This window comes from Diadema antillarum, unplaced genomic scaffold (assembly GCF_040938485.1).
Source record: "Diadema antillarum isolate AM-2024a unplaced genomic scaffold, OU_Dant_1.0 seq00002198_RagTag, whole genome shotgun sequence".
NCBI lineage: Eukaryota > Metazoa > Echinodermata > Echinoidea > Diadematoida > Diadematidae > Diadema > Diadema antillarum.
The window spans coordinates 47161-68110 of record NW_027272834.1 but is presented as its reverse complement, the minus strand read 5'-3'; the positions used below and the strand labels follow the sequence as shown (position 1 = coordinate 68110).

Below are 20950 nucleotides of genomic sequence, written 5' to 3'. Positions count from 1 at the left end.
GAGTCCCCGAGTTAACGGAATACTTGTTTATTTGCGGCGGAGGTACGTCTGTTGAGGGACTCTATCGGTAGCAGTGGGCGTAACTGGGAGGTGACAGGAAGGAGTTTGGTGGGGCCAAGTCTTGCTCTCGCCGCGGACTCTCGGCGGGCGGCCGTGCTGAGTGATGTTGTCATTCTGACAGCTTTCTCGGGACGCGCGTGCCCCTCGTCCACGAGAAGCCCCGCTGTCCGGCCAGGAACCCAGAAGTACGGAGAGGAAGCGAAGGAATGGAAAGCGATCCATCCCGCTCGCACTCTGGAAAAGTATGTGAATGATTGACTATCGATCTCTTGTGGCTCATCCTAGGTGACTAGGAGAAAGAGTCAATGAAGGATATTAACATGGGATATTGGATCACACAAAAGAAAAAGTAGATGCAAGGTCTCTTGATACGTGGTTATTTTTTTTTGTGGTATTGGTAAAATGTCTATCATGTATTAAAAGAGACTAGTCAAAGTATTGTAAAGATACTGGATAACCTGAGCTTTAAAAGACCTGTAGTGGACTTCTCTAAGAATTTTTTGTTACTACTTTCAACTCATGTGCTTCATTTAAAAAGTTGTATGTAGAATCTGCCTTTTTTGTGTGTGTGTTTGTAACACAGATTCGGAAGAAATTTTTGTCCATTTATAATATGCATGAACATATCAAAGTTCTGTTATGGAGAGTATGCCAATATGAAGACAGGTATGCTTCAGTGGTCTGAGTTTAGTTCATCTGCACAGTCTAGAATGTTTAAACAAAATTTGATAAAGAAGCTTCCAAATGCAACCAGTCTTGTTCATCAGTTGGTAAAATCTGCACATGTTGGATGTTGTTCAGACTTTGCAAATCTTATCCCGACTGATCGTAGTACAAAAGGGAACCAGCAGGAAGTGAACACCCAAATTTGACCCCAGCGTGACACCAAGAGTGTCCTATTTCTGGCACATGATTTCGAATAAGCAAGTCGCTGCGCTGCCGCCAATGCCTGTGTGCGGGTTTTTATGTGGGTGTGACTGTGAAGACAGCCTTCCGCTACCAGACGGTGGCATGGCACTTTTTGGGTGGGTCCTCACAAATATCAAAGAGTTCTAGCCTTTCTGCAAGAGTCAAATTTACGACAGCGATAATGCATGGCAATAGATTAGCTGTATGCTGTTGTGCAGACATAAAACAGCCTCGTAAAGGATATTCGTAATCAGCGCTCTTCTCGTCTAAGACTTGACAAAAGTGCAAACAGGATTGTAGGTCAGATCTGGGGACTGTGAGGTATTAAAGTCAGATTGTTGTTCACGAGGAAGATGACGAAAAAGAGCAAAGGGGCAAGCAACAAACAACAACAGACATCTGACCAAGATTGCGACGTGAACCGTATTTGTGAGGACAGATGTGCGAGAGCGGCTCTAGTGCGGCTGAGCCTGGGCGATATCCCTTTAATCTAATATAGCCCATCACACCCAGGCGGCACTTCATGACCCGCGATGGGATGAGTGTAGGGGGACGAGTGTGCCCTGCCGCCACCGGACTTCTGGTGGTTTGGGGCAAACAAGAGTCCAGCGTTCATTTCCCTTAGGTCATAGAGAGAGAGAAACGTCTGTTTGTGACGTCCGTCTTGGCAAAGAGGGAATACACGGATTTAACCGTTGATCTCCTATTGCAAAATTTTTGTCAGTATGCCATGGCAATGGTGTAATAGAAATATTTATTAGCACTTCAAGTGCTCCTAAAGGGCATCGCTGACAACTAGAACGTTTGTACGATGCTTGTCTTCAGGACACACACTGTTTTAACGCTAATGCTTGCGAATGAGGTTCCAAGCAGAGAAATGTATCCCGTATTTATAGTTGATCATAAAGCAGTAAAATTTCCTCATTGAAAAAAGAAAATATCCGCAAAACTATAAAAATAAATTTGTCAATTAACAAGCCAATTTGCGTGCATGCACATGCACTTTCAGCTTGTTGTATCCTATCTTTTTTCATTTATTATCAACATTTCTAGCCCTCTTATCAGTATTTTTTTATACCCCCACCCACACATAGTGTGTAGGGGGGGGGGGTATATAGGAATCATCCTGAGGTCGGGTGGCCGGTCGGTCGGTCGGTCGGGCGGTCGGGCGGTCGGTCCGTTGCAAAATCTTGTGGGTCGAACTCCTCTCTCATTTTTTGAGCAATTGACCCCAAATTTAGCATGTGTGACCACTATCAAAGGTAGATGTGCAAGACACCTTTTTCGTTAGTATCACATAATGCATTGCCATGGAAACGGCATATTTTCGTAAAAACTTGTGGATCGAACTACTCTCTCATTTTTTGAGCAATTATCCCCAAATTTAGCATGTGTGACTGCTATCAAAGGGAGATGTGCAAGACACCTTTTTCGTTAGTATTGCATAATGAGTTGCCATGGCAACGGCAAATTTTTAAAAAATCTAGCAAAATGTAGTGGATCGAACTCCTCTCTCATTTTTTGAGCAATTGACCCCAAATTTGGCATGTGTGACTGCTATCAAAGGTAGATGTGCAAGACACCTTTTTTATTAGTATCGCATAATGCGTTGCCATGGCAACGGCATATTTTCATAAAAACTTGTGAATCGAACAACTTTCTCATTTTTGGAGCAATCAACTTCAAATTTGGCATGTGTGACCGCTAGCACAGGCAGATGTGCAAGAGACCTTTTTCGTGATTATTTCATAATGCGTTGCCATGGCAACGGAAGATTTTCATATAAATCTTACAAAATGTGGATTGCTCTAATCTCTTAGTTTTGTAGCAATTCAGTTTGAATTTGGGATATGCGATCAATGTAATGTATATTTGTGCAAAACACATTTGATGTGTGTGGTGATGAATCTGTTGCCATGGCAACAGAATTTTTGTTTACCAATCATACAAAAATGTGTGGATTAGCCTAACTCCTTCAGTTTTCAAGCATTTGGCTTAAAATTTGGCACATGTGACCACTATTGTATGTAGATGTGGATACTTACTACTTCGTCATTTTTTATCAATGTGTTGCCATGGTAACAGCATAGTTTGAATGAAAGTCATACGAAAATATTGTGGATGAAGTTAACTCCCTCAGTCTTAGAGCATTTGACTTGAAATTTGGCACACATGACCACTATAGTATATAGATGTGCAAACTTAATCTTTCGTCAGTGATGAACAATGCGTTGCCATGGTAACAGCTTTTTTTAACAAAAAAACATACAAAAATATTGTGGATTCAGCTAACTTTCTTTAGTCTTCAAGCGTTTAGCTAGAAATTTGGTACACATTACCACTGTGGTACGTAAATGTGCAAAGGTAATCTTTCGTCAGTGGTGATCAATGCGTTGCCATGGTAACGGCATATTTTGAATGAAAGTCATACAAAAATATCGTGGATTCAGTTAAATCCCTCACTATTTGAGCATTTGGCTTGAAATTTGGCACATGCAACCACTATAGCATATTGACCGATTCGGGTTCGTTGAGGGCAGCAGACATTTTACGGCACAGGGCGCAGCCATAGTGGGTGTATCGGTGTGTATCAGCCGACCCCCCCTGCTCTCCCCCACCCCCGGGCAACATGTTTATCACGCACTTGTAACAAAGGTTCGCGCACTAGCAAGCATTCGCGCACTCAGTACGAGACGCCTATTGGCTAAAGCAGTTTTTCATTCTGCGCGCGTGCTAATGTAGGGAGAGGGGTGGGGGAGTGTGGAGGGGGGGTCGGATGATACACCCAGTATGGCTGCGCGCATGCCAAAAATACACATAGCGCGTCACAGAATCGGTCAATAGATGTGCAAACTTAATCTTTCTTCAGTGGTGAACAATGGGTTGCCATGGTAACAGCAGCTTTTCACTAAAATGCCTACAAAAATATTGTGAATTCAGGTAACTACCTCAGTCTTTGAGCATTAAGCTTGAAATTTGGCACATGTGACCACTGTAGTACGTAGATGAGCATACATAGTCTTTGGTCATTGTTGATCAATGTGTTGCCATGGTAACAGTATGTTTTGAATGAAAATCATGCAAAAATAGTTTGGATTCAGTTAACTCCCTCAATCTTTGAGCATTTGGCTTGAAATTTGGCACAGGTGACCACTATAGCATATAGATGTTCAAACTTAATCTGTCATTATTGTTGAACAATGCGTTGCCATGGTAACAACAATTTTTTACCAAAAAGCATGTGGATTCCGCCAACTCCCTCAGTCTTTGAGCATTTAGCTTGAAATTTGGCACACCTGACCACTATGGTATGTAGATGTGCAAACTTAACCTTTCGTCATTGTTAATCATTGTGTTGCCATGGTAACAGCATAGTTTGAATGAAAATCGATATAAAAATATTGTGGATTCAGGTAACTCCCTCAGTCTTTGAGCATTTGGCTTGAAATTTGGCACATGCAACCATTGTAGTACAGAGATATGCAACCATTGTAGTACAGAGATATGCAAACTTTGTATTTCATCATTTTCGAACAGTGTGTTGCCATGGTAACAGTGCATTTTGAATGAAAATCATACAAACATTTCAATTAGATTCTTACTCTCTATGTTTAGAGCGTTTTGGCTTCATATTTGGCACATGTTACCTCTACATTACCTAGATGTGCAAAAACTCTTTCGTCAGTGTTGAAAATGTGTTGCCATGGTAACAGTATATTTTGAATGAAAATGATACACTAATATTTTGAATTCAACTAAGCCCCTCATCCTGTTAGCATTTGGCTTGAAATTTGGCACATGTGATGGCTATGATACATATATAGTTGTGCAAAACTTCATTTTTTTCTTAATATCCAACATTGTGTTGCGCCGTGGTTATACAATTTTTAATAAAAACCATAGAAATCGTCAGTTTATTTATCTTGCTCACTCAGTTTTTGAGCACTAGACTTGAGATGTGGGACATTTGACTAACAGTGAGCAATACATTTATTTACTGTTGGACAGTGCATTGCCTTGGTAATTTTTTTTTCATTAAAAAGTTAAAAAAAATCCTGGTTGAGCTAATTTCCTCAGTTGTGGGTGGGGGTATATTAATCACAATGAGTGATAGTTCTAGTTTTTATCAGTGTTGATCAATAACTAGAAAATGTTACTATTACCAATAATTTTTAATACTCAGATTTTGTAATAATATCATAAGTGCACAGAAGGATTTGTAGGGGTTGCCAACATTTGAATGTACATAATGCTGTGAGCTGTGTAGGCTTTTAAAAAAATCAACTGCACAAAAACAGGAAATGTATTTAGCTTGAAGAGGGCACTATAGTCATGTGATGGGGTCAAATTCTTTGGATGGGTACTTTTACATGTACATGTTTACTATGAAGGAGTGACAATGTTGCATTCACACACCTATCACCCTTTAAATAACCCTTGTACTTTTTAAAGTTTGATTTTTTTTTTTTTTTTTTAGACTGTAGAGAATTGATTTCAATTTGCCAGGCTTTGCTGTTTTAAAATTATTTGCTCGATGATGGAGTGTTGATGAAGCAAGTTTGTCAACTCCTTACTCTATTTCATGTGATATCTGTTGGGTGTGAAAAAGAAGGAAATAGCGGTATATGAAGTGTTGATGCCTTTAGCTCATGGAGCATTAGGCTCAATCATAAGTTGGCGGGGGGTAAATGTGTGATGTGAAACTACAGATTCTTCGTAGAACTTCAGGACGGGGATTATGTCATTATCGGAGCTGTCATATAGAGGGTAGAATAATTGGCACACACCCATTTTTTTCAATTTGACAACAGATTATTTGCCTGATTACCAAATCCAACGAAAGCTCGCTTGTGAAAAAAGAAAAAGAAAAAAAGCTTTGGTCTATACTTCAATTTGTACCTTCATCACCACTGTTCAATGCTTGAGAACCTTAAAATGGTGATACATTTGATGATTGTAGCATCATTAGTAATATCATCTGCATTTTTTCTTTATAACCATCACAAAATTACCATTAAATACTGCTACTCAATCATGACTTATTTTTCTCTGTTACTTTCATTTTTGTCATCATTTTCATCATTATTATGATTAAGGGTTATTTCAAAGTTATTGAATACATATACATGTATGTACATTGTATGAAGTGAGTATGAGCTCATATGTATGCTATTTCTAGTTTGTTGTTCAATAGAAAATATCACTAGGCTGCACATTACTGCAAATGCAACATGGCTGGTCAGTTGTGTCTTACCCTGCATTACATGTAACAGCCAACAAAGAGTCAAACCCTGTCATAATTTTAGTCCAAAGCGCCCCTTAATGAACCCCTATGGAAATAATGGCCATTTATGTCTCAAGATCGTCACTCAGATGAAACAGGTACATGTACTACAACTTGTACAACCAATGTTTCGTGCCGGTATGTTGTACAAGATACACATTTAATCCCTCCAATGCATCACACGTTCTCGCGCGGTTTATAGCAGGCCAGGTGAACTTGGATGGGTCCCAGCTGTGCTCTAAATCTGATGTTGTACAACGTAACCAAAGTTTGCCGCATCATTAGGGAGCGCTGGATGTCAAAGTAAATCATGCGATTAGCCACTAATTGATCGCTTCCAATAGGGCCCGCCGGTGCAAGTTAAACCAGTGGTGAGACGACGTTTACCCGGTGTATTTGTGACTCGCGTGTCAGCGAGGCTTTACTCGGAGTGCCGGGGAGGGGAGGGGAAGGCGAAGATAAGTAAGGAAAAGAAAAAACACATTTATAGAAGTCAAGGGCAAGAATAGTCCATTTCTGGCAAAGAAAAAAAAAATCTTGTATAATTAGCTGTGGGAGATTATTTCATGTGATATCATGCCCTTGTTTTTTGTAGTCTAAGTAGGTGTATGGTTTGGGAGCTATCTCTGAATAAAGATGTGATAAGAACCACAAGGTTGGGTATAGAGTTGGAACCCAAAAGGCTGCGGCCATGTTCAAGTGCATGCTTCTGTGAAGCATGGTTTAACTTTTTCTTTTCAGCAGCAGCAGCAACAACAACAATAACAACAACAAAATGGTCAACTTTTCTATGTTTTTTTGTTGTTGTGCTCATCCAAATTCCTCAGTATTAAAGCATTATCTAGATCATGGGCAATTATGGGCAATTCTACTCTCTCTCTCTCTTTCTGCCTCTGTATGTGTGCATATTCACACACAAAAACACACACTGAGTTACAGTATAGTGAGGACATTGAAATCTTGATAACATGCTGTTTGTTTAATACATAGTACTCCAATCCACTTGGGTGATAATTACAGGTTTTAGTACCCTTGTTGATATAAAAATACAGAGATTTACATTCCTTTTCTTAGGCATAATTCAAGATAAACCAGACAAACTTCAAATATTAAAGTATAAAGCATATCATGAACATACAGCAAAGCATATCATGAATATACAGCAGAGCATTTCAAAATATGTGACCCGCTACAACAAAAGGGTCCTAAAGTCGCGCACGGTCGAAGCCGTGAAAATCGAGTTTGAAGTCAGAGCATCAAAATTGGTCAAAACTTACGATTTTCTGATTTTGACATATTATTGTAGTCTGACATATCTTCTATCATCTGTCGAAATTTTGAAGCAAAATGGTGAAAGGAAAGACCAAAAAATAGCGTTTTTCTGGGCCATGTTTTTTGGCGTTTCAATGAAGCAGAAACTGCTTCCAAAATTTGGATTGAGCGCCACAGATAGGCTTCACCCCTAACAACGACCAGAGTGATCTCATTGGTCAGTTTGCTGCTTGCCGCTAACCGAAGCGCGAAGCTCACACACTGCCCAATCGACTGGTACTGGTACGTGCAGACGGAGTGCGCTATGCCCAGCCGCTTCTCCTGGCATCCTGGTCACTGATTGGTCGGTGAGGAGACCGCCGACGCTGTGCTTGAATGAGCATTTCGGGGGTTGCTAGGGCTTGCCTTCTATTGTCCGGAGGTGAAAACTGACTTGCATGTCCCTTGATCGCGATTGCGTCGCAAGGAAAACTTTCAGGGTGCTTTTCTCAAAACAGTGATTTCCAAGACGTCTCGACATTTTCTCTTTTAAACATCGATATCTCCGCAGCCGATTATTTTTATAAGATGTGTTATATATCAATTTAAAGCAGAAAGATTAGGAAATTATGCCATGCAATTTTCAAATACTTGACCTCGCCCGACTTTAGGATCATTTTGTTGTAGCGGGTCACATATATAACATTCTTGAGATTGTTACTGGATAGTCATGGGTCACAATTTAAGATAAAATTCTAAAGCATGTACAAGGTTTTATATTCTTTTAACTAAATCTACAGTTTGTGATACAGATTTGAACTAAAGAAAACAGCCAGTGAAAAGAAAATGATTATAATGTTGATTTTTTTTGTTTAGTTGAGTTCAAAAGTGAAGACCCATTTAAAGATTGTTTTTAGTACTGACCTTCATTTTTTTTTGGATATCTCAGCCATTTCAAAAGTGATATTCATCAAATAAACTTTAAATCCCTCTTAGAATTGTATGCTCTTTCATATTTCATAAGTGGTTTCTAATTATCTTGCAAGAACTTAAATCTGAATCCCCCATCTCAATCAAAATGGTACCATCCCTTTAAGTATGCTTGATAACAGATTTGAACTAAAGAAAGCAGGCGTTGGAAGGAAAATGATTATGCTAACGTTTGCTTTTTAGATGAGTTTAAAAGTAAAGTCCCAAGTATAGGATTGCTTTCCAAATTGGTAGTGACCTATTTTGAAACTAGATGAGAGCACATGCCAGAACAAAAGGCAACAAATAACATCATTAGATTAGGATCATGGTCTGAAATAGAATGTGATGCTTTTAAGAGATAGAAAACCTCCTTCTTCTTGTACTTGTAGCTGGTGCTCCCACACAACATCAGCAGGCTATATTACTGTAGAGAGCAGAGGCATATAGTTGACATTATGATGTTGATTATCATGTTTCCTTTAGGTTAAGAAAATAAAAATGCAAACAAGCATCGTGGCCTGGTACAAAAGTGTTCTTTGACTTCCAGAACTTGTTGCTTGTTTTGTTTTATTCTTTGTCTTTCTTTACCTGTGCATTGACCTTCAAGATATCGCCTCACATTAGAAACCTGACAGGCGATGAGAAGAACGTTGACAGATAGGGAAACTGTCACTTACAACTCGCTCAAATGTGATCCGCGCTCGCGAGCGGCTCGTTTCGCTCCCCTAATTAGAGCCGGCACTCTCCAGAATGACATTGCACTGTTTTTTCCTGCCCCGCGAATCCCCTCCGAATCCCGTCTATCGTCGCCGAACACATGCATTCTGGAATTAAACCGCCGTTTAATTGGCGGTTTGTATTTCTCGTCGAGGAAGGGCTGAATTTCTCGCTTGCGGCTCCTCGTCATTGTTGCGAAAGTTGCGTCTTCCTCATCCAACAGCTTGTTGATTTCAGTGCTTGTGTACACAGCTCAGCCCTTTTCTTTATTTCTACATTATTTTATTCGTTGGCTGCTCTCCACTGTACCCCTAATTACACTTTGTAGTAGATATCTCTTGTCAAAATAGAATCCAGCAGTAAAGCTTTTATAGAAACACGCTACAGGAAGAATTAATCAACTTTTTGTTTTCCTCCACACCTTTTTCTTTGATCAATCAACTCCACATACACATGTTGTCTGTACAGTACATTGTAGTTTAAAGGGATGAAGTGGTTCTAGTTGAGGTAGGGCTTCAGTCATTCAATCCTTTTGTCAGATAATGAGAAACCTCATATGAAAAATAAAAGAGCATGTAAAGCTAAGAGGAACTCAAAGTTTATAATAATGAGGAAAATCGGTTTTGAAATGGCTGAGATAGCCAGAAACAATAAGGTCCTAATATTCCAAGGTGGGTCCCACCTTTTATGAGGACCACTTCGTGTTACCTTGTTTTTTAGATACCTCAGCCATTTCAAAACTTTATTGTGTACCATTAAAAAAACTTAGGGGTACTATTGAAATAAATGCATTTTGTATTAAAGGGCAGATTAAACAGAGGATGATGTTTGGAAACTAAATGAAGTACAGTGAAACAGTGATATTCAAATTGATATTTGCAGTATAATGTATTCAATTGCTCTTTCTCTCTGTAGATACTGAGTGAGAACTCCAGGTGTATAGCATTTTTACTAGAGGGAGAGTTTAATCAGGGAGGTGCTAGAGAAGGAGAGACAACTACTGCTCTCCTTTGAAGTCATGCGCATGTGCTTTGACAAAAGAGAGCATCAATAATCGGGACTTGCGCTCTCACATCTAGAAATACTTGCCCCTACTGCAATTCGCTATGTGATGGCAACAATGAATTTGTGTACCTTGAATTGAAGCAGCGAATCAAAATGTAGTGTAAAACTGACAATTTTAACAGCAAATAGTTTAAAAGCACGCTGGAACACGCTTTAGCAGAATACTTTATTTGAAAGATCAAAATATCCCAGATTAAAAGCTAGAAAACTAACATGCGGAAATGTGCGCATTATAGAAAAATATTCGGTTTTTAAGAGGGCCAAATTTTCATTTCATTTCGATTTGCGCATTACGAAGGAACTAGAAATACATGTTTATAATATTGAATTCTTTCCTAAACTATTCTAAATCAATTCAAGTATTTCATTTAAAATTTTACAGTGAAATAAAGCTTCTAATCCAACGAAAGGTGAAATGCATTCTTCCTCTCCGAACTTGGTTTTGCAACTAGAGCAGTGCCGAGTATGACTTCAAAGTGTAGTGGAATGCTAGACATCCCACTGTAACGCCTTGAACCTAAACATGTGTTTGCATGAATTACGAAGACTCAGTTGCCACTCCATCTCTGTAACACCTCCCTGGTTTAATTTTTGACCCCGTTTACAGTGCAGGGCTGGGCCGAGCCCCGCAATTTTGTTCGTTTACACTGCCGGGCTCGGCTGCGCTTTTGATTCAAACCTTTTAATATTTTGTCGTAGTGGCGCTCTGCTTGTAAACAACCACAATTTGGTATTGTCTGGTTTTCAGACCCTTTGCCAACTGAATTCCGTGGCGACAAAGTCGCCGTTCGGTCAAACGCCTTTGCCGAACGAAAAAATCCTTTGCAGGACAAAACCACCTTAAACTATACTAGTTTTCGACGTTAAGGGGGTTAATATCCTGAATAGTGAAATAGTACAGGCAGAGGGTTTGGAAGCCAGACTAAAATTGGCCGCGCATTTGGCCCAGTTTGCCACCTCCAATTTTGACCTCGCATTTGGCCTTTTGTGCGTTTACACTGAAATGAAGGAGAGGTTCGGCCGCGGCCTAGCCTCGCACTGTAAACGGGGTCTTTTTTAACTTCTTGTGTGCTCATCAATGTGGGATAACAAGTGTGAACATTCACAGATTTTGTGGATATTTTTTTTTTGTTTGTTTCAAGGTAACATACTCATATTTGTGATTGAATTTTGTTCTCGTGCATACAATGTAGAAAATTATAAAAGTGAAAATCCCTTTCAAGTCAACATATCATGAAAATCAGACAAATGAAGATGGTTACTTTAGTGGTAAAGTTGTACCATGCTTTACTGACACAGTGATATTAGAACTTGGTATAATGCAAATTAAACTGAGTGATGATGTCACCCCTTTATTAATACAAATCTCTTATTTGCTTGTACACTAATCTTCATCTTCTCTTTCATTTTTTTTTTCAAAACAAAATCTGGATAAAGACATTCTTTCTTTAACAATGAATTGTTCCGAGAAACTTTCTTTAACATACGTTTGTTTCTTGAAAGTGAGGTCTGTTGACCACAGGTATCAAATTGGCTTATATTGCCAGACCAATGACCATCAAGAAAAAAACAGGATGAAGATGAAGATAAAGCCATTCCTGTGTCGATCACACCTATTGAGGTTAAAGGGGAAACCACAGCTTTAGAAAGAAAGAAAGACACACCTTTCCCTCATAGACTACAGTGATGATATGATTATCCTTGAAACACCAAACCCTTTGCCAACTCTGATCTTATCGGGAGGAAAGGCTCTCTTGGCGCGTACATGTAATTATGCGATCTGGGTTAATCAATTTAGAAAACGCCAGCTTGGATATTCCGGGCAGTTATCGCAATTTCCCTGCAGACAGGATTCTGAGGCCCTGCCGCAGAAAAGAAAGAGAAAAAATAAAAAATTGGAGAGGAAAAAAAGATTTGCAAAACTTCCTTTGATCGCAGAAAACCAAATTTGGTGCAGTCTTCAACTTCCTTTCAGTGGCGCATCCATTTCTTTTGGAGAGTTGTGTTCAATTTATGTAGGTTTTAGAGAATTATGCTTCACTTCAGCTGTGAATTTAGGCAAGAGAGGTTTTTATGGTTATCTTTGGTTGATATTTGATTGAACAAGTTTAATCATATCCTCCTCAGTATGGTGCATGCGTACATGTACATGACTCAATTTGCTTTTTGGTTCATACCACCGAGTTATGAAATCTATACTTGCGGTTTGTTCCCACACCAGAATTTGTTCACCCACACAGATGACAGAAATGTTTTCATGATATTATATTGATCAATAGTCAAATGGATTCCCCATCTTTCCTGGTAAATGGTCTGCTAGTCACTTCTACTTGGCACACTGTGTTTCCATTTGAAAATCATGTATGCATTTTGCACACACAGAGTGAACATCTTGAGCATGGGGAGTTTTGATAAAAGGTCACAATTACCCTTCAACTTGCTGTGTACATTGAGCTTTATTGTCAAATTTATGTTTGAAGGTCAATCAGGGGAATGAATGGATGGCTGGTATTGAAAATATGAACTAGTGAAATCAGAACAAAATTTGGTCATTATATTATTCATGCTTTTGTTTGAAAGTTTCATGTGAGATTAAAAAACAATTTTGATTTGTAGCTTGTGAACAATGCTTTTTAAGATCAGTGAGATTTTTTTCCTTGTAGTAAATGAGGGAAACAGTGGTCTAAACTCAAATGTCGTAATATTCTTAATGCTAACTTGTTAAGGAAGAGCTGATCTTACTTTAACACTCATTTCTCATAGACACCTGCCAGATTATACTCTCGACTAGTCTTCGAAGGGGTAAAGGAATATATACTGTACAGGATAAATTTCATTTTTTACTGTGAAGCAAATCAAAACTATTGCTGACAAGTTGAGAAATATTCTTATGAGTGAAGAGTATTTTTGATCTTTTGTGAATTTTTGAATTCTTTTTTGGACACCCTTCATGCATTTAAACAAAACTAATCCCTCAATTTCTGGCTGTGAGTCATGATATGTCAATCAGTGACAGGCTTGAGAAAACTTGTATCAATGGGTTGACCAGATATATTTAATTCTATGTCTCCTATTCTTTTGCACTCTTGCATTTTCCCCTTTATACAGTTGGGTGGACCAGTACCCGCTTCACAGTGCCGCCTACGAGGGTAACGCCAACACTGTGAGGCAGCTCCTCCACATGGGCTACCCGGCCGACCAGCCAGACGTCCACCTGTGGGTTCCTCTCCACTATGCCTGCTGGTAAGATGCGGCTCCTTCCAAGACACTGCCTCTCTTGTGGCATCTTGAAAGCCCCATTCCCTCCTCATTCCCTCTTAAAGGTGCATGGTCCCGGTAGTGTAGAGGGCGCTGTTGATGATACTGCATTGATACGAAGATTACCGAAGTTGAGCTGTCATCAAGAGTAAAGTGCGTAGGTGTTGCTAAGTAATGTTGCCTTCATTGTCTTCTCTGCGCCACGCGCAGTTTGTAGTAATGCCAGGGTGTGTGCATATGTGCTTGTTATTATGACATCACAAAAGACGTTTGCTAAAGCTGTCATCCCCCTCAGCCGAATCATGAGCCGAACTGTGATTGGACCACTGACTACAGTGGATCGGACTTCTTCGGACTCGGGGAAGTGGGCCACAGCGTAAGCGCCAAAGAGGAGTCGATAGCATTGTGTAGGTCTCTATAGTAAACTTGCGCCGTGCGCCCGCGTACACATTTGACTAAAACACCGCGACCATGCACCTTTATCCCGTTGAGGACGGACTGATTTTCGTATAACACACATTTCCCATTGACACCTGCCCAAGTATTCTCGGGACTCGTCTTCAACGGGTTAAGCCTGTGATTTTCTTTCTTTTTTTTTCTTTTTTTTTTTAAAGACCTGGTAGCATGGCAACAGCATGGAGTGCGAAGGCTGGCCCAGTTCAGTCACCAGGTAGAGTCGACAATCCCCATAAGGAATTGTCCACAACTAATTCACTGATCTCGGTGTAAGTTCACACGGGTGCTGTTCGTTATTCCGAAGCTTCGATATTCCGAAGGTTCGTTAATCCGAAACACGCAAATTCCCTATACCTAGAGGTTCGTTAATCCGAAAATGAAAAAGGGTTGGTTAATCCGAACATTTGTGGCGTTATTCCGAAGGTTCGTTATTCCGAAGATTTGTTCATCCGAAAATGAAATTCCGAAAAACGAACCTTCGGAATAAGGAATCTTCGGACTGAAGAGCCTTCGGAATAATGAACCTTCGGAATAACGAGCTGTAACCAGTTCACACACAGCCGAAGAATCTTGACTTTAGTCAACCATTACCGATGAGCATATGCTTCGATGCTTATATTCGCTGACCAGTGCTATTTATGGTTTCCAAATGTAGCCCTGTGGGCAGGGAATGAATCTATAGCCACCCATGAATGCCCACACTACTGTGTCTTTGTATGCACCTGCTGAGCTGAGCAGGATAATCAACAGGCAGTACATCTATAACTAAGGTCTGACTTCATTGATATCCATTAGAGCTATAAACCAAGTGACAATTTGGGTGCATTATCAATTCAATTCTGGTGTAGCAGTAAGGTTTGAACAACTCTCAGGGATATCTGGGCAGTTGATACAACTCAAAGCTGTTTTGAAAAATGGGGTTAGAAACGACTTTCTGAAATGCCAAAAAACATGTAATCATAAACACATTTCTGTGGAGTTTTGATAGTTTTGACAAATCACATCCATGTGTGACAAGTGCATATTTCACAGTTTTGATAATTGTCATTTATTTGACCCCCCTTTTTTTTAATAATGCCAAAGTAGTTTCATATGAGTATTTTTGGAGGCACAATTTTGTACAGAAATACTCATTAACAAGTGAAAGTCACTGAACAAATGAAACAAGATAAAGGTTATTCATGCAGAAGTTTCTGCTTTTGCAGTATACCAGCCAAGTTTTTGGTAAAAGAAAAATACTTATTTGGAAGTCTTTGTTAACCCTTTAAGGGATGATAATTTGATATGCCATTGACATTTCTTGAGCAGTGCAGGTGTTTGTGGTAATGGGAGAGGTAAAGGCAGCTGATAGCAAACAGGTGGAATTTGACATGAAGAGACAGAATATGCCACATTGTAGCAACTGTTAGCATCACTTCGTTTGACATACATTGTACATCTATGTGATGAGGCTATTACAATTTAGCCAGGGGCATACATTGAGATAGGTAGCCCAACAAATGGGTTCAATCAGACATGCATGAACAGTTCTCGGCTACAGAGAATATGTAAGTCGTGACAACAGCCATTTTATAGATTACATGTCGCTTCGTTTTGACATTCGAAAGATGTGGCCGCATTTCGGCTGGCCGAGCAAACTCAATTTGCTACCCGACCGCTCGATCACGGGCGTCACGTGTTCAAATGAAAACACATGTTCTCACATGGTGTGTGTCCATACAGTGGGTATCAGAGGGACTCTTTTTGACAAGTCCCTATACTGGCGTTTTTAGGGTGTGACAGATCATAGGTATGTTATGCGCTGGAGAAAACACTGACTCATCACTAACAGACTATCAAACAATCAATCATGGTTTTGTACGAATGGTGGATACAATGCTATGTAGGGATTGTATTGATAGTAGGCCTAGATGTTTTAAGTTGTTATTTTTTAGCCCGAGTTTAATAGCTACAGGGTGTACATGCGCAGTGATATAGTGAGTGGGTTAGTAAAATCCAGCTCCTTGGTAAAATACTCAGTCAGAGATTGGGTGAAGGTGGTCAGACCTTTTTTTGTTATGTTTTGCCCATGGGCATAACATTGTGTTATGTTTTCCCTGTGTGAAATTTTTGTATAATTAACAAGCTGGCAACTGTCACACCAAACATTAAAATAATGTTGTTGTTTTTTGTAGTCAGTATAGGATTCTTCGAAAGTTTATAATTATTATTTTTTTTTTTGGGGGGGGGGGTTGAAAAGTTGATGCAATTTGTTTTGGAGCACTTTGAATTAGATTGGTATGACAAAGATTTATTATCACTATCATTGTTAAGAATACATAGAATGCATTAAAGCTATAAAAGGCTTTACAAAGCTACAGTGTACTGTAGGGAGATACCTGTTTTAAGTCTTTCACTAAATTTCAAACTCTTTAGATGGAACATTCTTTTGTGTTCCGAACTCCTCCAGTAATTGTCTTATGTTGGATGATTTCTAAAGGTGATGACACATGTTTGCAAGTTACAATGAGGAGGATATGTCTCAAGCGGAAGTCAAAGAGTCAATTTAGATATAAACAGTGATGCATAAAGAAAACATGTGGAATATGATTCCAATTGTTTGCATTAGGTCCAAAGATCTAAAGTCTTCTACATGAGTCAAAGTTGCTGTGTTTGTGCTCTTGTAGGAAGCTGGAAGAAGTATTAACCTGTTGAAGACAAGTCCCAAGAATACTCGGGCAGGTGTCTATGGGAAATGTGTGTTATAGCAAAATCAGTCTGAACTCAACGGGTTAAAGGGACTTTTGCAATTTCTCAAGGTCTGTAAGAATGCAGTCATTGTTTTGGACTGGAATTCGGCCCTCGCTGCTCAGATAGTAAAATGCCATCTTTCGAACAAGGCTTGGCAGATGAGACGACTCACACAAGGGATCTGCCGTCTGTATCGCCACGGGACCCTCGGCCAAATCAGTCGATCAGAAACCTGAAGCATCATCCCACACACCCTTTCAGTTCATTGTGACTCACGACACCTAGTTTCCTAGAGCACCCCACCCCCCCACCCATCCCTCCCTCTCCCCCACCCCACCCCCTTTTTGACATCATTCAGTAGAATGCAAGCATGCATGCATGCCACAAGGGTATTGTCATAACTGGGTCAATTTTTTTCCTTCGCCTTCTCACATCTGTGAGGTAGACTGGCCACCTGACAACTTTAATTTCATGCCAGGCACTTATAGAAAGAAACAAACAAGCAACATTATGAGAAAGCGTATAATGTCGATAACAAAGGGGATGAAACAATGTTTGCAGTTTCAAATTTGAAATATGGATGATATCAGTTTTGCATCGGCAGCCTGTGACAAGATATTGCACATCAAACTATTTCCCATTGTCCAACACAATTCGCCTTTATACAGAAACATATTTTGTATTTGATCAGTGTACTGGGAAACATGATATTTTTGCGGCATGAAATTTTCACGAATTGGAGCCGACGGCCTTTTTCGCGGCATGAAATTTTTCGCGAGTTACCTTTAACATTCAGTGCATATAGTGTAGGCAAGAACTCTCGCGTTCATTTGAATTTCGTGAACCTTGGTTCTTGCGAGATTTGTGAAATTGAAATGCACATGAACATTCCTTGTTTTACAGTATATGTACAAATGAAAATGAGAGTTGCTATTTTGTATGTAAAACTGTTCAATTCATCTAGAGGACCATGTACCAGGTACAATGTAGGATAATGATATTCATTTCATCCTGGAGTGATCTTGGAAACATTTGACCTTTTGAGGGTCAAATTTTCACAGATCTGGCACTGTGTCAACATTATTAGTGCCAATTGAAATAACTTCGATATTTCCAGGGATATGACATATATACACACAATATGCTGTAAAGCAAGGAATGTTTGCGTGCACTTTAATTTCCCGAATTTCGCGAGAGCCGAGTTTCGCAAAATTAAAATGCATGCTAAAGATCTTGTCTGCACTATATGCATTGAGGCAGCTCGCGAAAATTTCATGCTGCGAATAGGGCCGTCGGCTCCCATTAGCGAAAATTTCATACCGCGAAAATATTGTGTTTTACAGTATGGTATTTCTTGGTCATCGAGCAATCTCATTTGTAAAGCATATGCTTGATTTTGATGTCATTCTTTTTTCATATCTCATCTTTTTTAAATCTGTAAAATGTTAGTAACAATGTGATGAACTGGCAATTATGGCTTCACATCAGAATGTAAGATCATATCATATATGATATATAACATGAAGCACTTCAACAGTATAATCTGTCTTTGAGAGGAGAACTAAAGTAATGATGACACATCAGTGAATGATGTCATCTGCCATAGGAAAATTTGAACCCTTCTCCTTGCTTTCTGGCCTAATTTGGGTATTAAAGTCTCCCATCTAACAAAGGTATCTTTCTTCTTTGTCTTTCTTCTTAAAAAGAACACATAAAGTATATTAGATAATAACCAGATGGTACAGTGTATCTGTCCTTGACAGATAACTGGCATGTGGTCACACCACAAGGGACATCCCCTTTTCTCCTCCGCCCCCTTTTCCCTCCCTCTTCCTCCCTTTCCCCTCTCTGTTGCCCCCTTCCCCCTCCCCCCCCCCCAACTCTCCCAGAGAGAAATGACGGGTTAGGTGTTAACAGAGGGCTATCAGCTTGTAGCAGGTTGTTATCTTTCATTCCACACCTGCCACTCTCGCTGGTGTCTCTGGGGGAAGGAGTCAAGTTCGCTGAGATAGAGGAGTAGTGTTTTAAGACAACAATCCCCGAATTCACATTGGATCCCCCCCCCCCCCCCCATTGCCGCATCAGACTCATACACCGCGTTCACATTGTCCCCCGCGCTGCGGGGACAGCCTCAAGAGATCTTATCTTTTTTACGACTGACCGTTCACATTGGTATCTCATCTGTCCCCGAGCTGTGGGGGCGATTGGGGCTTGGGGCGAGCTCTGCCAGGCATAGCGCATGCGCACATTTGATGACCACAGCTGGACGCTATCAATTTCACCCCAAGGTCACTCTCCCCTCCAAATCTTGTCCCCGTACCCGACTTGATTCGCGGGGACGAGGGGACAAGTCCCAGCGAGCGTTCACATTATAGTTTTGGAGGAGAAAGTCCCACAGCTCGGGACTTTCCCCGCGGGGCGGGGGACAATGTGAACGCAGGGTTGGAGGGACAGTCACCAGAGATCTTATCTTTTATTATGACTGACTGTCCACAAGCTGCAGGGAAAATCAGGGTTTTGGAGCGAGCCCTGCCATTTGAAACCAGACATCATGCACGCGCACATTTGAAACCAGACGTCATGCATGCGCACATTTGAAACCAGAAGTCATGCACACGCACATTTGATGAATACAGCTGGGTGCCATCGTTTACGGCCCATGGCCACTCTCCCCTCCAAGTTTTGTTCCCGGACTGACTTGCTTCGTGGGGAGGGGGGGGGGGACAAGTCCCAGTGAACATCCACGCTATGGTTTCGGAGGGGAAAGTCCTGCAGTGTGGGACTTACCCCTCGACATGGGGACCTACAGGTCTGCAACATTAGGAGGTGCTCTCTTACCTTTCACGAGATTGCTGCGCATGCTTGCATTTACGATAAAGTCGTACGCAATTGGACAAACAGACACACATTCAAATGCACTCGAATATCAGGCACATGGCTATTCATGGCCAGAATCTAAGCAGTTCCGTCTCTTGTGGCTGTATCTTTATGACAGATGTCTGGTGTATTTCCTATGTAACATGGACATGGTTATGGATGTGGCAGGTTTTAAGAATGCCATGAAACACAAACTGAAGTGCAAGTCAGCAAATATGCACATACTGTAAAACGAGGAATTTTCGCGTGCACTTTAATTTCGCGAGCGCCAAGATTCGCGAAATTAAAATGCACACGAAAGTCCTTGTTTACACTATATATATTGAACGCCAGTGGCACTTCGCGAAAATTTCATGCCACGAAAAAGGCTGTCGGTTCCAATTCGCGAAAAATTCATGCCGCGAATATATCATGTTTTACAGTACATCTTTAGCTCGTAAGTTTTCCAACAATGCGGAAGCAATTTCTTGATGCAGTGGGAAATTTGAGTTATCAGTTTTCGCTGTTCCCTGTTGATAACCAGCTGATCATTTTCTGTGACAAGTCAGTTGTTACCTTTTCTCAATGAATGAATTTATCTGAAGAACATTTGGTGCAAAGCACATACAACGTTCATTTCATTGCAAAAATTGGTTAAATTTTAAAAAAAAAATCATCGATGGCCAGCTGTGATGCATGTATTAATGATTAGTCTTACATACTAGATAAATGAGGCCACAATGTCGAGCAAAATGAAGGAACAGACCTTTTGGGCTTTGCAATATTGTATTATTGTATTCAAATTTTTGTTGTTGTCTTACTGTGTCATACTTAAATGACGTCAGAGGAAGTGGCAGAAATTATTCATGAAAATGCACACACACACACAAAAATACTATTAATAAGTTTGGCAAGAGAATCTCTGATTGAGCCCAGCCTCCTCCCGCTTCCTAAATTCCTAGTATGGGGACCAAATTGTTGGTCTTTACTGCAGAAGCAGACATGGCCACAGATACTTACAATGTAGGTGTGCCTTTTTGGAAATCAAAATTACAATTTGCAAAGTTTCATTGTTACTTTTATACAGTGCTTCCATAGAACTATCTAAACACATTTTTTTTCAAGGATACCTGAGTTAGCATGAAAAGTACTGAAAGCCAAAATGTTCTTTAAGTAATCATTTCCTCTGTTAAATGCAAAGTTGTATCTTTCATCCATCATGCTCATCTGTTTCTACATACCTAGATCTATCGTTTACAGGATATTTTGTTCTTAAACTGTATTTTGTGTTTATCATTGCTCCTTATTTATGTCCTTTTTTTAATCATGTGCAATTAACCCGTTGAGAACGAGTCCCGAGTATACTCGGGCAGCTGTCTATAGGAAATGCGT

At 40.2% G+C, this 20950-nt stretch overlaps 1 protein-coding gene across 1 annotated transcript in view; it reads left to right on the top strand.

The window, feature by feature from the left end:
* Positions 1-20950, top strand: part of LOC139714228 (krev interaction trapped protein 1-like) — a gene marked incomplete at its 5' end in the record, with an annotated part of 51526 nt that overhangs the window by 17817 nt on the left and 12759 nt on the right. Inside the window, one exon of the mRNA XM_071625944.1 lies at positions 13367-13501. Within this exon, the coding sequence (XP_071482045.1) occupies positions 13367-13501 (135 nt within the window). The remainder of the gene's footprint in view (positions 1-13366; positions 13502-20950) is intronic.